This window comes from Elephantulus edwardii, unplaced genomic scaffold (genome assembly GCF_000299155.1).
Source record: "Elephantulus edwardii isolate Elephantulus edwardi_28Jun2011 unplaced genomic scaffold, EleEdw1.0 scaffold00263, whole genome shotgun sequence".
NCBI classification, from domain to species: domain Eukaryota; kingdom Metazoa; phylum Chordata; class Mammalia; order Macroscelidea; family Macroscelididae; genus Elephantulus; species Elephantulus edwardii.
This window is the reverse complement of record NW_006400013.1, coordinates 776283-793124: the sequence shown is the minus strand read 5'-3', so window position 1 is coordinate 793124 and position 16842 is coordinate 776283. Positions and strand designations below refer to the sequence as shown.

General features: G+C 44.3%; 1 protein-coding gene across 1 annotated transcript in view; it reads right to left on the bottom strand.

The window, feature by feature from the left end:
* Window positions 1-16842, bottom strand: part of TLN2 (talin 2) — a 282673-nt gene that overhangs the window by 210281 nt on the left and 55550 nt on the right. The window contains exons 12-19 of the mRNA XM_006899628.1: window positions 16409-16589; window positions 15234-15347; window positions 11944-12052; window positions 10558-10766; window positions 10076-10174; window positions 3810-3977; window positions 2288-2582; window positions 594-760 (exon numbers count right to left, since the gene is read on the bottom strand). Coding sequence (XP_006899690.1) covers window positions 594-760; window positions 2288-2582; window positions 3810-3977; window positions 10076-10174; window positions 10558-10766; window positions 11944-12052; window positions 15234-15347; window positions 16409-16589 — 1342 coding nt within the window. The remainder of the gene's footprint in view (window positions 1-593; window positions 761-2287; window positions 2583-3809; window positions 3978-10075; window positions 10175-10557; window positions 10767-11943; window positions 12053-15233; window positions 15348-16408; window positions 16590-16842) is intronic.

Genomic DNA, 16842 nt, shown 5'->3' with positions numbered 1-16842 from the left:
GTCTGGGTTCCCCCCCCCCCAGGTGCCTGTCAGGGCCTGGGTTTCAGCTGTCCACACCACAGCAGTGGGCTACGAGCTTAAAGCCCCTGATGGCTCTCGGCGCTGACTCTCACCCTCTGGGCGCTGACTCTCACCAGTGGCTATGGATGAAGTCACAGGCGATTTTCAGCCAGCGCCAGTTCACCCTCTTATCTTATGTAATCATTAATACTGCCACTGGGATTCGAAGAATGGGGGGAACAAAGTGACGTGGAGGGCATAGTAATAAAACAGGCATAGGCAAATTTACTGTTGAAACATCAATTTTAAATAAATCACCATTTGTTAAGGCAGTCAGTGGTGATGACCCAAAGGGAAAAGAGCTCTTTAATCAGGGCACCGTGAGGTATGGCCGAGCCAGCACTGCTTTCTAAGAGGTCCATTGAGAAACTCAATGTCCTTTTTTTTACCCACATGACCAGGGTTACAAAATCATAGATGCTTTAAACAGCAAAAGTGCACACCTGGCTGTCAAACAGCGATTGGAAAAGTGCCTTCCAAGCCATAACTCTTACTAATACTCCCTTGTGGATCAACCAAATCCAATCCCGTACCTTTGCAGCTTCTACCATGCGAGCAGTAGAGTCAGCCAGGAGTTTTGCTGCTGCCAGGAGCTTCTTTGAATTCTCCATGTCGATTTCAGCTTCTGCGTCTGAGCGCATGGCATTGACCAGGTCTGAAGTGGCTTGGGCCAGCACCCGGGCCTGGCGCACCATCTCACCTGGATGAGGGAGCAGAGGTACAGTTTGTTTCTCTGCTTTTTAACTTTCACTTGAACCTGAACAGAATGATCTTATTTCTCAGGCAAACTGGCTGGTAAGAGCTATGCCTCATATCTGACTTCTAGTCTTAAACATGGTACTCCAGTGAGACTCAGCACTGAAAATGTTCTCTATGGCTACAGGGACCGCACACTCAAAACAGATCTAAGTTGTATTTTAATGGGCAACGTGAGAGAATTGATACAAACAATCAAAGAGGAATGAGTGTTGGTGGTACAACAGGTAAGTGCTTGGCATCTAACGAAAAGGTCTGTGGTTTGAACCAGCAGTCTCTCTACTGAAGAAGAGACCTGGTCATTTGTCCTCAGAAAGGTTACAGCTGAGGGAATCCTGTGGGACAGGTCTGCTTGTTCTATAGGGTTATAATAGGCAGAAACTGACTCGACAGCAACTAACAATAACCAAAGAAGAAAAATTTATAAAGAGGAAGCGGAGAACAAAATGATGTGGATATTACTTTCAATAAATATTGATCAGGAAAATACTGTTTATTTTAATAGCCTACTTATATAAAACTCCTAATAATGAACTCTTTGAAATTATTTTTAAATTTTGCATTAAATGATATCATGTAAGTAAAATCCACTATGCTTGTGCCATTTGGCTCTGGCTAACAGAACGCATGAATGCCAGGTTCACACTGAAATGACAAGATTTCCCTTGGCCAAGAGATTTTTCCATCATTTTTCTATGTCCCTATTTCTTCCCAGGACTGATACTAATTTGCACTATGATTTGTTTGGTCTTATTGTCCCTGCTATTTCACTGAAATTTGTTGCAATTTCTTTTCTGGAAGTGGCTGAAGGATAACAGTCAACAATACAGCTATTCAAATGTAAGGATTTCTTTCTTTTCTCTCAAAAGCCACTGGAGAAGAATGTTGAAGTACTGAAACATTGGAGGGGGAGAAGGAAAGCGTCTTTAAAAAATCAAAATATGTTGAATGTAATGTGGTGTCACAGACTGGATCTTGGAACAATCAAAGGACAACAGTGAAAAATTGGTGTGATCTGGATAAGTTTTAGTTCCTAGCAACGCAATGCACCAAAGCAAATGTGCAAGAATTTGGGCAAGAATTTCAAAATGGGGAACGTGTGGAAGGGTATATAGAAACTGTGTCATCTTTGCAACTTTTCTGTAAATCTGAACATCTTTTAAAGTTTAAGTTAATGGGGGGAAGGAAACATATATAGAGTTTCTATCTTCTTAAATAATTTCAGAAGTCATAGTAAACCCAAGATAATTTTCTAGAAACTACCTGGTACATATATTTCTGTGTTGATGAGGAAATAGAGAAGCAGACTGATAAGAATTTATAAAGTACACCAAGATACTTTATAAACTAGAAGTTTTTTCCCTGCCTTTGGGAGGAAGCCTGCCCTTGCCAGTTCTACTTCACCTCCCTTCCGCATATTTCTTAATTTCAGGGAGGCCCCCACTGCCCCCCTCCCCAGTTCGGCTCTCACCAGCATCACCCATGGAACTGAAGATGCTCTCAGTGACACACATGATGGTGTCGGTGGCCTGGTCGTAGCGGCCGATGGGCTCGCCTCGGCTGGCAAACTGTCGCACGTGCTGCAGGAGGTCGTGCAGGGCCTGGCTGACCACGCTGGCCGCTGCGCTGACCTGCTTCAGGAGCTCAGCGTCGTCGGTGGCTGCCTGGCAGGCGCGGACACAGTTCTCCACTGAGCGGTCCACGAGCTTGCCGGCCTCGATCAGCTGCTCCTGGCACACAGGGGAGCTGATGGTGGGGCTCACCACCTGCAGTGAGACAGACGCAGGGCTTAGGTCCTGGAGGATGAGCCTTGGGGCCTGTAGTACTTCCACTGAGGCCCTTCGTGGAGTGCACCTCCGTTCCTTACAGAAACAGTGATTACACTACACCATTGTCAAGGTCACTGAATTGTCACTGTGATTTCAGATGTTCTGCTAATTTATATGTGAGTAGTGATCATCTGTTTGATTGACCATTTCCACAGGGAGAAATGGCCAGGATTTGCCAACATGTCACCTCCTGTTAGACTCGCAATCTTCTGAACTTGGAAATTCATAAAAGAATTGTATTTCTCTTTCCAAAGATACTTGGGACTCTAATTCATGAATCTGAAAGACCAGGAAAGTTCTGTCACTCTGAGTCATACGTGACTCGATGGCACACAATGACAGCAATTAGCTATTTGTGGATTTCAAGAAGGCAGACAAGGAAATCAGGAGGGAGATTACCAAGGTTACGTCTAAAATAATGCTGCAAACCCTCCTGTAAAGCAAGAAATACCAGGCTAAGGCAGATCGGTGATCTGAACCATGTGATGTGTCACTGCACTGGGACACAGATTTCTGCCATCTTTTGATACATCACTCCAGCGGCAGCACACTTTGTGGGAAGACGGGACATTCTGAGTTGTGCAGAGTTGAGTTATAATCTCAATTCTGCCATTTATTTTCTGCTTCTGTAGCCTTAAAACATTTCTCAAACATCTACGAGCATCCGTTTCCTCATCAGTAAACTGGGGATGATAACACTTAATTGGCAGGCTTGCTGGGGAGATTTAACAAGTGTGCACCTCCTAATTGGCAATAATTAACATCTTCACTCTGACACTGTGGAATGTAGAAAGGGCTCTCAGAATCTCCGTGGATCAGTTCTGAAGCCATTTATAAAGCCGCACTGCACAGCCCAGGAACATTTTGTGTGCAGATGTAAATAACACATACTGAGATGTCCAAAGACGGGGGGTGGGGTGTGGTTATACAGATTTACATGCAGAAATCACAAGAAGAGGCAGAAACGTTCTAATTGCCTGAGCATTTGTGCAAAAAAAGAAATGATAAAAGGACTGGAGAATTCATGCTACAATCCCATCATATTCCAAGAAAACATCTGAAGCAAATATTTTAATAAGTTTCCCCATACCTCCCAAATGATGGGAGGCAGGTGAGAAGAGTATGCGGGACTTTGTAAAGGGTTGGGAGAACCAGCTGGCTTACCTTGGCACAGGCCACAAGCTGGGAGGTAGAGAGGGCACACTGGGTGGCGGCGGCAATCACCCGATTCTGCAGGACTGTATCCTCGGCCACCTGGGCAACATTCTTCGCCTTTAGTACCAACATGGCAGCAGCATTGGCAACAGCTTTGGCCAAACTCATTAAAACATCCTGAGGAGAGGAATCAAAAGTGGTTGATGAAAATGGTTTTCTCTAATCACCCATCATAGCCTGAACATAAAAAGTGGCTTCTAGCAAAACATTTTCTTTTTTTTCTTTTGTTTATTATTTTTGTGTGAGTGTACCGTCAAATCAGATCTGACTGGTATAGGAGGAGATTGTCCCTCCTTCCCCAGCAGAGCATCTGGTGGATTCGAACCGTGCGCCTCTGGGATTGTAGTTGCAGCTCCTTGTCACTAGGCCACCAGAGCTTCCCAGCAAAACATTTTCTTAAAAATTCCATTTGATCTTTTCTCTTTAGCAGTTCAGAATGTTATTTTTCCATTTATTTTTGTGAAATGTCAATTCGTCCTTAGAAGAGACTTGCATTCTAATAAGGTTTCTTATATGATAGATAGTGAAGAGATTGAGATTGTTGATAGCTTCAGTTTGCTTGGCTCTATAATCAACACTCTTGGTACCAGCAGCAAGGAAATTAAAAGACAAATTGCATTGGGAAAGTCTGCTGTCAGAGGCTTCTCCAAAGTACTGAAGAGCAACAATGTCAGTCTGGAGACTAAGGTGCACCTGATACAGGTAATGGTCTTTGCAATCACTTGCTATGCACCAGAGTGCTGGACAATGAATAGGGATGATAGGAGAACTGATGCCTTTGAGCTGTGGTATTGGAGAAGAGTACTAAATATACCATGGACTGCTGGGAGAACAAACAAGTTCATCCTGGAGAGGGTGAAGCCAGGCTGCTCCTTGGAGGCAAGGATTCTGATGCTTCATCTGACATACTTCAGACATGCTGCAAGGCGGGGCCAGTCCTTGCAGAGGAATGCCATGCTTGGGAGGGTGGAGGGACAGTGCAGGAGATGAAGACCCTCAAAGAGATGGATTGATTCAGTGACTGAAGTAACGGGGTTAGGTGTTTTGGAGACAATAAGATTGGCAAGGAATAGAGCAAGGTCTCTGAGTTGCAAGCAACTCGACGGTACATAACAACAACAACAACAACAACAACAACAACACTGTCCATAAAGTAACACAGGTTTAGATCTGAAATCAGTTCATTTGAAAGGAGATGCCTTCATTTTAGCCACTGATTCATATACCCACATCTCTTGAATAAGAAGCAAGTATGCTTTGAAGGAGAGCCTTGAAAATATGTCTAGATGCCACAAGCACCAGGTACTGTAGGGAGGTTGTAATTCATGGCCACAAAGTCATAATGCCTCATTGTAACTTGAAAATTTCTCTTGGGTTTGTACTCTACAAAAGGACTCCAGTTATCATCAGAAACTCAGCCATGTCTTTGCCTCCAGAGGGCAACGTTGGACATGCACACACAAATAACTGGCATCAAGACCTACAGCTCATGAGCCCAGGATCTTGTGGAACATAAGTTATTCTCAGCCTGCTGGAGAGGGATTAAATTATTATGGAAAGTGGAAAGGGAGCTTACATAAATAAACCAGCAAAACAGAGATCTGACTGAAGATGCAAGGAGCTCCGACCCCTTGAAGATCAATTTATGCTTCCCATTCAGTGACAAAGCATTTATATGCAGGATGGTGAATCTTTATTTAGCTTACCAGATTTGTCAGTTATTACTGGCTTGATTTGAAGAATAACCACTGTTCTATTTCAGTTATGTCTTTATTTTGAATATTGAAGGCAGCTTGTTTGCTTTGGAAAAAGCCTTCACATACACATAAGTGATTTTTATTTTGCAGGAACACGTCAAAGATTTCTTTGCCCAGGGGAAATGTGGTCAGAAGTATTTATTAATTCATTAGATAATAAAAAGCGCTTTTGATTCAAAATGCAAAGGACATCCACAGTCTAAACAACAAGATGTCTTAGGAGAAGGCAAGGTGGGGAGAATGCTAAGCCTGGACAGTTTTACCTAAAGAGTACACACTACTACGGCAAAATCAGAAAACTATGAATACGCCAAGCCAGCTGTCTTAAAAATGGACAAAACCCAGTGTTAAAGGAGCAGGTTCATTCATTCTTTTTCTTAGGTCTCTGATCTTTGCTTTACATTTGAGGAAGAGACAAAGTCTGTAGTGTTGAAAGTCAAAAGATGCCTTCAGACTCTGCCTGATACTTGGCTACCACACCTTAGAGTCCTTAGAGAAAGCTTCCAGCGTGGACCACAGAGTTACAGCTCCTAAACATGATCTCAAAGTTCAGTGAAAACAGGAATAAGAAACACAAATTACTTATTAAAAATATCCAAACCATCCACTTCTCAAAGTGGATCCTCTATTTAAATCAATCCAGAACAGAACAAAGGAACACTGTCATGGTTTAGAATCAGGAAAAGTGTATGTCAGGGTTGTATCCTTTCTCCATACATATTCAATCTGTATGTTGAGCAAATCATTTGAAAAACTAGACTATACAAAGAACAATGTAACATCAGGATTAGAGGAGACTCATCAACATCCTGTGTTACACAGATGACACAAGCTTAATGGCAGAAAGTGAAGACTTAATGTACTTACTGTAAAATACAGCCCTCAATATGGGTTGCATTGCAACATCAAAACAATAAAAAAATCCTCACCACTGGACCACTAAGCAGCATCATGATAAATGGAGAAGGATCAAAATTGCTAATGATTTACTTTTACTTGAATCCACAACCGACACCCATAGGAACAGCAGTCAAGTAATCAAAAGACATGCTGAAAAGAAACCCCAAATACATAAACAAACAAACAAAACAGAAATGCTTGCTCCATTTGAGGAAATGTGCTATTAAGGACTTATTCAAAGTTCCAAAGAGCAAAGATGTCACTTTAAAGACTAAAGTGTACCGCTCCAAGCTTTGGTACTTTTTCAATTGTTTCCTATGCACCTGAAAGCTGGCCAATGGATAAGGAAGACAGAAGAAGAGATGCCTTTGAATTGCAGAGCTGGGAAAACCAACTGTGTATCACACAGATTGCCAAAAGAACAAATGAATCTGTCCTGAAAAGTGCAACCAAGATTAAAGATGGTGAAACTTTGTCTCGCTCACATTGGGCATATTTTCAGAGAGAACCAGGCCTTAGAGAGAGGCATCACGGTGGGAAAGATCAGTGAGAGAGAAGCACCCTCAAGGAGAGGGACAAATACAGTGCAAGGCAGAGATCATGAAGACAGAGCAGGACAGGGGAAGGTTCAGATCTGTTTATAGGGCCACAGTGCTTCATAGCTGACTTGATGTCACCTAACAACAACCTATCAATCCATTCTTTCACACACGACCAAGGTTTGGTTATAAAGAATCATAAAGACATGTCTTAGAATAATTTCAAAAAATCCTGATGCTCCTACTAATTTTCTATTTTAAAAAACAACACACAGACAAACAAAAGAGAAACAAGCCCTAAAACATAACTTGAGCCATACAGTCAGAAAAAAAGAACTTGATACTACAGTTACAGTTGCTGACAAGGCCTTTGTTGAACTTTTTAACAAGCCCACTATTATGCAGCCAGTGTAAAATATATCTTTGTTAACTCTGGGAACACGCAGTACATTGAGAGACCAAGAAAAGCTCCAGGATAGGATCTCAAGAATCAGAAAAAATGGAGAGTCAGAAATCCAGTGTCAATAAACTGGAGGCTACTCCCAAGCGGAGAAGTTGTCCTATCATCTTTCTGCTCTGCGGTTTACCTGGAGACCTTGCAGGGAGGGGAACCACTTAAAAGAGCCCTTTCCATGCTAGCAGAGCCTCTCCAGAATAGCACACTGAACCTCAACCTGCTTCCTTAGTGTGTTTAAACAGAAACAAACATCTAAATGCAGAGCTTGCATTCATCCACAGTGAAAATAGTTTGTCAAAGGCCAAAAAAAAAAAAAAAAAGCATAGCTTTTTAAAAAAAAATTTAAGAATGCATGAGATATCTTAAGCCAGAACTATGACTTCCTTCCCAATCTTTGGGAAATGATAATGTTTTTCAGAAAAAGTAAGCAGGGAGCTCTGGGGGCCTAGTGGTAAGGAGCTGCAACTACAATCCCAGAGGTGCACGGTTCAAATCCACCAGATGCTCTGCCGGGGAAGGAGGGGCAATCTCCTCCTGCACCAGTCAGATCTGATTTGACGGTACACTCACACAAAAATAATAATAATAATAAAAAAGAAAAAAAAGAAAAAAAATATTTAAAAAAAAGAAAAAGTAAGCAAATTACTTCAGAGTAAGCCTAGGATATCAGTACCTAAGTTTTAAAATCTTCCTAATTGCTAACTAGGCACTTGCCTATTAGAACTGCCCACCCTTGTACAAGAAGTAAAGGCTAATGAAATTCTACAGTGTTCTCAGCCATCTTGGTACTGAGTTTGGAAAAAGCTATCATCCAGGGAATTTAGGCTAAGCCGTGATGTCTAAATTACAATGCAAAATTAAGACGTAAGGGGAGGAGGCGGAGAGGGAAAGGATCCGGATCACAAATAGTGAGAAGAGAAGCTCGTCTTAGCTTGATTCTTCCCAGCGGGAGGCCTCTGACGCTCCATCTCTGATGTGTAGTGGCAGGGATGAAGGGAGGCAAGCAAGCTAAGCCAGTGTCTAAGCTGCAAAGTGGTGCTACCGGCAGAGCATGGAGCCAGCTGCAAACAGTGGCTACAGCTGCGCACCAGAGGACAAACAGTCCGTGTCCCAGGCATTCAAAAGAGCAGTCACAGAACAGCTTGTCCATTGCTGGTGTGGTTCTGGATGGGCCAGGAAAATAATCACTTCTGAACACAAAGAGAAGCCTGGACTCCACATGTGTGCACATGTATGTATGGGTGTGAATACTTTCACTCTACTATCTGAACTTGGGAGTGAAGCAGTTGAAAAAGAAATAAAACTCCCATAGGTAAAACAAGATTGGCTATGAATTGATAGGGATAAAATTTGGATGGTCGATAGAGACACAGAGTTGGTGACACTGTTCTCTCCTTTTGTTGTTTGCAGAATGCCCAGAATAAGATCTAAATAAGTACATTCTTCTTTTTTTTAAAAAAATTGTATTATTTTTACGTGTACCATCAAATCCGTTCTGACTGGTACAGGAGGCAATTGTGCCTCCTTCTCCAGCAGAGCATCTGGTGGATTTGAACTGCGTACCTCTGGGATTGCAGTGGCGCATCTTGCCACTAGGCCACCAGAGCTCCCTTTAAATAAGTACATTCTAACGATTGCACATGATAAACCTGCCGTGAGCTTTTCCATTAAAAACATGTTTAAAAAATTAACATAAAGCACTTCTCTCTTTTGGTATAACACACACTGACCCCATTCTTGATGGTTCAGGAAAGACTAGGCTTGTATTGCATCACAGGCAGGCCTGACTTTTGAACAAGACTTGTGCCTACTGTCTTTGAGACTTCCGTAGATGAGCACAACAAGTTGCACACAGTCTTATTTAGCCTTACTTGAGTGCAGCAAAAGGATTTAAGAGCTGCATATGAAGCAAGTAAAGGTGACTGTGACAAAGACTTTGTTAACATGTAGCGGTAAGTTCCATAGGGTCTAAATGAGAACAAATGTATGGAACATTAAAGCAGGGCTTCACAGATGGTGATGTACCAAACACAGAGGCAGTCAATTGTGGTATATACAATTCTACATACCACTTAGAACCCAAACTACAGCAAACCCTTGTTGCCGTCAAGTTGAACAGCTCAGCTGACCCTCCAGTAGATTTTCAGAGGCTGCCAATCAGGAGACTGCACGTCTTTCTCTGGCAGCGCCACTGGTGGATCTGAACATGGGGCTGGCACGTCTCTACAGACCATCCCAGCAGAACGCAGTCTCAGGCATCAGGCTTCTGAAAGCGCTCACTACAACTCGTCTGCGTCTTCTGTTCCAGGGCTTCCACTAGTAATTTTCCCATGTCAGATAACATGATTAATGACCCAAATTGTAAAAATTCTGCTCTTTGTTTTACCTTGTCAACTAGGACAAAAATCAGAAAAAAGGTCCAAACCTCAACATTAAAGGGCAAGTAGGATTCGTCCATATCCTGGATGTTCCTAATCTAAAGACTGCAGGCACATAGCTCCTGCCTTGGCCTATGCCATCACTTAGAGTTCTTCCCATATTGTGATGCTGTAAATATCTTACTTGGAACCGCTCATCAGTCTCATTCTCTCCAATCTGCCTCAGAAGATCCCCGCTGGCTTGCCCAATACTTCCAGCGGCGGTCAGCACTGTCTGTCGAGGCTGTGAACAAAGAACAAACATTGGTTGAAAAGAAAATGCATTTTCCCCTTAGTCTCATCAGAACATAATGAGAACAGTCCCACTGATAAGAAAGAAATGATCCATGGAAATGAGGATGTAAATTTATATCCCCACTAAATGTGCATTTGTCATGTGTGTTAGTCTCTGGCGTTGCCTATGATCAAGTATTCTTGGTGCGGGAGCTTCATAGTAAGAGCTCAACCAATCACTACCTACTTGTGGTATTTTAACCTTCAAATGCCACCGTGTGGTAGTGTACCCCAGTGGGATGGAAGAGCAGCTCAGGAAACAAGAGGCTCACGGTACTCAAAGGATGCACTTTTTTAACAGACCCTGAGAGACTACTTGTGCCGAGAACTCACCTCTCCAGAAGTAGGCTGCACGGCCTTGAGCAGGTCGGACACAGCCCCAGCAAGGGTCCTCGCAGCTCTCAGCAAGTCCTCCCCACTGCCCACATCGTCATCCATGAGGGCTGCCAACAGCTTCACGCCCTTGGACATCTCCGTCAGGTTGGAAGAAATGGTAGTGATTGCACATCCCACCGCCGTATAGTCAGTGTCTGCAGGGTCACCTGGCACAGAGAAGGTTCCTTACATCAAGAGAGCACAGGGCAGGTGGAGGAGAGGAGGGCGCCGTAGTCCTGGGGACTGTGTCTCAAACCCTTCAGCCAGACTGCAGGTGTCAGGCACAAACCAATGATGAGAACAGGGAGATGGACGACTAACTCCTTGTCTCCCAAGTGGAGGTTGTGGTGGAGTCGGCCTTGGACTCACATCAACCCCAGACACAACAGACTCTTACCAGCATGATCTACTGGGTCTCTAAGTTACTGTCTTTCAATACGTCTTCTCATCTGAATGCCTCATGCAAGGAAATACTGAGCATGAGCACTCGTATGTGTCCCTTCAAACTGTCTGTTACAATTCCAACCCCTATGCCCAGCGGTGAAATCTAACTGGTCACTTGAAGTCACACCAGCATCGGGTGGATCCTAAAACAAATCACTCCTGAGTTGTATAAATAACATCATGGACATAAAGAGATGTAAATACACCTTGGTGAAGACAGATGCCCTTTGAGAGTCACCGTCACCAACAACTAAGGAATGCTCAGGGATAACTGACAAGGAATCCACCCTGACTTTGACTTTCAACCTCTGGAACAGTGAGAAAAAGAAATGCCTTCTCTTTTGAGGCACCTATTTGTGGTATTTCTGTTATAGCGGTGCTAGCAAATTAAGATGAGCACCTTTACAATTCCAAAGGAAGCCTCAGCATCTCCCGACCCTTTTAGGTCCCTGTCAGCAGCTCTGGGAGGTCGGGGAGAAAATGTTGCACAAAATTTCCCTGCTCGAACATGACAGCAGAGACTGACAGTCATGCGAAAGCCAGAAGACATCAGTACTGGGTAAGATGAAGCTATTCAGATATGACAAATCTACTCACTGAAAAATAAACATTAGGCTCTCAGAAGGGATAACGCAGACTCCTCACACTTTGAAGAATGTCCAGCACACTGACGGACAATAAGATGAGCTAAATGAGGGCTTTGTAATGATGTGTAACACAGACAAGAAAGAATGCAACTTCTCTTCTACATTTCTCTCAGGTCCTAGTTCCCCAAAATAGAGCATACTCTCCTAAGAGGAAATCTGTTGCTTCAATCAATGACAGAGATGCTTTTGGCGGAGGGGGTAGGGAAGGACACAAACCCCCAGTGCACCCCAGAGCCCCACGCTAGGGACTTACCAGCTGTGAGGTTAACAACTGAGGCGGTTCCAGCTGTGATGGCATCGACTTGCGAGTGAATTTCATGTTTGGATTCGTCGACTTTGTTCTGAACCCATACCCTCGATGCCTGCAAAACCAGACAACCGCATGACACAGTCCTGCCCAGATTACCCAAGAAGCCGGAGAAGTCAGGTCATTATGATGAGGAAGGGTTTTCAGCAGCACTGGCTGACAAAAGCTGTTAAGTCACTTTAAATGATGTCTTCAGGGGGCCCCTTCTTGCTGGCTCACTGGTGCTCAGTGGCATGGAAAGACCCCCTCCTCCACCCTATTTCTGAAACTTTATGGAGGAGAAATTCCACATGGCCTTCTGTAGGTAATTTAAGTGAAAAAAAGAATGAGGAGGAGGAGGATGAAGGTCAGGTAACTCTCTAGACATCAATACCTTCCATTTTTGCTGATTTTTTACCTTTTTCCGGGAGCAGGGTTAGAACAAAGGCGTACCAACTCAGAGGTTTCCTCAGTCAACACCGGTGGCGCCCCCTGTTGACAGCAGGAGTCACCTCCAGGTGACTGAGGGCCATGTTCACATGGCTGTGGCACCTTCCCTGGTGGGACTGTGAGGTGCAGGTGCCAAGTCCCTGTCCTGATGTAGTTCTAACACTGACAAGCTGTAAGACTTTGGGTAAATTCAAGTCTTACACCTTAACTTTCAGTGTAGGAAAGAGCTCAATGATCTTCACTAGCTAGCTCTTAATATACAATATTCTTTCAAACCAAGAAGTACTAAATTCCCTGTTTCCAAGCGTGTCAGGACTTTGCCAATTAAATGATCATTTACATTGATAATAAAAACTCTCTGGTGATGTAAGGTGCTGATCCCCACGTCCCCCCGACCCCATGCAAACCTGGGCCCAGGATGGTGGGGGTTTTTACCAATTAAATAATCACTTACATTACATGTGCTGATTCCCATGCCCCACTCTACCCAATACAAACCCAGGAGGTTTTTACCCTTTACCACATTCTAATTCTTTGAAATGGCAGGGTTGTTAATTAAATTCAAGTATCACAAAATGCCATTTCGCAGTTGTGTTGGGAATAGGGCTCAGCCATATAGACTTTCATGAGTTAGACTTCATGACTTGAGAGAAACAGTACAAAGGACAGCAGTAACCTACATGCATACAAGTACAAACATGCAAACAACAGCCTGGAAAGATACTGCAGGGGGCACTTTTCCTGGCCGGAGAAGAGAGGGCTACTAATTCTATGCTGGCTGCCCCCTAGAGATGGCATCAATCTTGCCTGCAACAGTGGTTTACAATACTAACCACTCAATGGAATCACCTGAGGAGTTAAAACAATAAACTAATCCAGGCCTGACCAGCCACACATTTACTGGGTTTGAGGGCCCCTGAGCATGTTGTCAAAACGCCTCAGGAGATGAATGTGCTTGAGCTTCTGTACTTGCATGGATGCAGGTTACTGCTGTCCTCAGTACTGTTCCTCTCAAGTCATGGTTAAGAAAGACCTGTTAGTCAATGCCACTCAAGCACTAACATTACAAAGCATAGCTGGTTGTTATGTTTGTTGTTGTTAGGTGCTGTCGAGTGTGACCTATGAACAACAGATATGAACCCTGTCCTGTGCCATCCTCAAACTTTCTGACACTCAAGAGCCTACTGCATCAGTCGCTGCATCAATCCACCTGATCAAGAGCCTTCCTCTCCTTCATCAAGCTTTCCGAGATTCACGCCCCTGTCCAAGAAAAAGCCCATCCTAGCAACATGCCTGAAGTATGTGAGGCAAAGCTTTAACATAACTAGAGATCTTGCTAAAGGGCAGAGTCAGGATAAGTTGGACTGAGGTAAGGTCCTGTGACACCAGAGCTCTCACAAGATGACTTCATGCAGCAGCAGCTTCCACTACCAGGAGGCCTCTTTACTAAATACCTTGCAGTAATCTCACCAGTAGTAATCCCAAACCCCAAGCAAACCCACTGCTATGAGTCAATTCCAACTCATAGTGAAATTACACTGGGTCTCCGAGGCTGAAAATCTCTACAGGAGGAGACTTCCTTTCTGGTAGGTTTGAACTGCCAACCTTTTTGGTGAGCAGTCCGTCACTATGCGACACAAATTCTTTGTTACTGTTTGTTAAGGACTGTCGAGTTAGAAACCTCCAGCGGGTTTTCAGAGTCAGTTAATCGCAAGGGAGGAGAATGCCCATCCTTCTCCCACGGAGCAAGTGGTGGATTAGAATTGTGGGCTTTCAGGACTGCAGCACAGCTTCTTAGTCCACCAGATGTCCCTAAAGGGCTATTTGTTGTTGTGTACCATGGAGCTGAAATCGACCCATAGCTGACCCTCCCACAGGTTCTCAGAGGCAGTTAATTGCCCATTCTTCTCTTGTGGAGCAGCCCGTGGCCTCGAACCTTGTGTTTTTGGGATTGCAGTGCATCTTCTTACCACTAGGCTACCAAGAGCTCTTTAGTGGTTCTCAAAGTTTAGTCCTCAAAACTACCACCACCTGGGAACGTGATAAAAATGTAAATCCTCAGGTTCCACTCCACACCTACTGGATTAGAAGAAAACAGGAATCGGGACCACAATCTCTGCAGGGGATTCTGATGTTCACTAACACTTAAGAGCCATGGTTATTACTTTATTGTTGTTATTATTATATTATTACTACTAATAATACAAAAGCAGCTAATGCTTATTGAGCTCTTATGATGTGCCAGGCACAGTGCTAGGAGACTAGATCATTGAGCCTTAAAAACAATGCTATATCAGATTAGAAAACGGAGCCCTGGAGAGGTTAAGGTGGTCAGATGCATCCAGCTAGTACACAATGGAGCAAAGGTTTCACTACTAATTATGTGACTGCTGTTGTTGGTAACATCGAGTCCGAAATGACCCCACAGCTAGCTAACCAACCAGCAGAGACAGTAGATCACACAGGAAAAGACTGTCTATCCTTCTTCCTCGGGGCAGGTGGTAGATTTGAACCATGTGCCTTTGCAATTGTGCCACAGTATCTTACCACTAGGCAACCAGAGCGCTCTAATTTTGTGTCTACAGAGTCTTTACTTAGTATTGCCATATGCCATTAGCAGCCTCTTAGGCTTTACTCCTTCTTTAAGTGCAATCTATTCACAAAGACTTAACATCTTAAAAAAAAAAGACTGATTTGGGACTGTAGTTGGACACAAGAATTCACCCAGTTGAATTCAGACAGAATGCTGAAGCCTGTGTTCTACCGGGTAGAAGGCCTGCATGAAATATCTCACGGGCAGTCTTTACCATGTCCTGGCCGAGAGGTGGCAGCGAGTCGAGCTTGCTGAGGTCATCCTGCGCCTGCTGGACAGCGTGCATGCTGGTGTTGATGGTCCCCATGAGGGCCTGCTGGGCTGAGGTCTGCGGGGACAGAGGAACACAGGTGGGTCACACCGCACTCCCAGCTCTGACACAGTCCTCTCCGCAAAACAAGGCAAAACGGAACTCTGGTTCAGGGTACAGTTCAACAACCACCGAAATGACATCTTGGTTAAACTTGGTGAGCAAAATCAGCTCTTTCATGATATTAATAGACTACAAAATGAGGGGGTTGCAATAGAGGCAGAGAGTCAGAAGACTGTAGAGAGCTGAATTAGGCCCCGAAAATGTTCAGTGGGCGTCCCCGCAGGGCAGAAAGGGATGGAATCCTTGTGTTCTGAGGACGAAAGCTCTCACATGCATAGAAAGCAGCTGAATGATAAGCCAGAAACATTTCTTGAGAAAGACTTAAGGATCCAGCTCCAACCTAGAGGCAACATACTTCTTCAGACTCAAATTACTTTAGGGATCTGAGGCTTTCCAGCTTTCTGAAAGTTACTGCCCAGCGGCACCAGATTCCCCAGGCGGGGCTGAGGGCACAGGCAGCCCAGCAGAAAGGAACTGAGGCTCTGCACGTGTGAGCGGTTTGAATCACTAAAGACTTGGTCTATTTTCAAAGGCTCTCTGAGGAAGGTCCGGGTCAATCAGCTTGATGCGACAAAGACAGGGGCCCAGGGCTATCACTACATCAACAAGGCACTTAGAGAGATGACTAATTCTCTCCCAATCACTGATGACACCACTTTTCCTAGACTGGCAATTATCACAACCATCTGATTAAAAGAATGCATCTGGCATTCGACTTGAGGGATCCCAGCAAAGAACAATATTCTGAGACCTCTGAATAAGGAGCAGCAAACTATGTCATATGGGTAAAAACTGGCCCCTTTTCAAGCTCAATAGATAAATGCAAAATTTATTAAATAAATACAAAAAAAGGGACTGTATCAAGGAGATAGACATTAGGAATGCATGTTGGATGGGCCAATGTTCAGATGAGAACCAGAGTGTGGGAGACACACAACTCATCCCCCCCTGCTAGTTCTCCTCTCTGTACCCCAGACACAGCTGCTGCCAAATGGGAGATGCATATAAAGGCTCACCAGAGGGGGCATATGGCCTCGGTGCATCTGCCCAACCATGACCTGCTGCTGTGGAGAGGGCATGCTGCCCACGTTGAAGGTCTCGGGCCCGCTGGAGCCGGAGCGCATCACGGCGGGCAGCGCCACTGAGCCATGCTCCACCTTCCCAGTGCGGTTGAACTGCTGCTGCAGGATGGTGGACCTGTGGGGGAAGGGACGTGGTCACTGTGAAGAAGCCACCCACCTGGGCCGCCTCACAACCTCTGTGTGGAGACCAACGGAAAAGAGGCATAAATACCTGGAGAAGTACGGATGGAGAAGCAGCTCCAAACTGCTAAGAAGAAGAACCCTGAACTGAACCTTTCATCATCAATATTAAGTTACTCCCCTGTCTGAGGGAGAGGTTACTATTTTTGTAATAGAAAATATAAAATAATTATTCCCAACTTATCCAT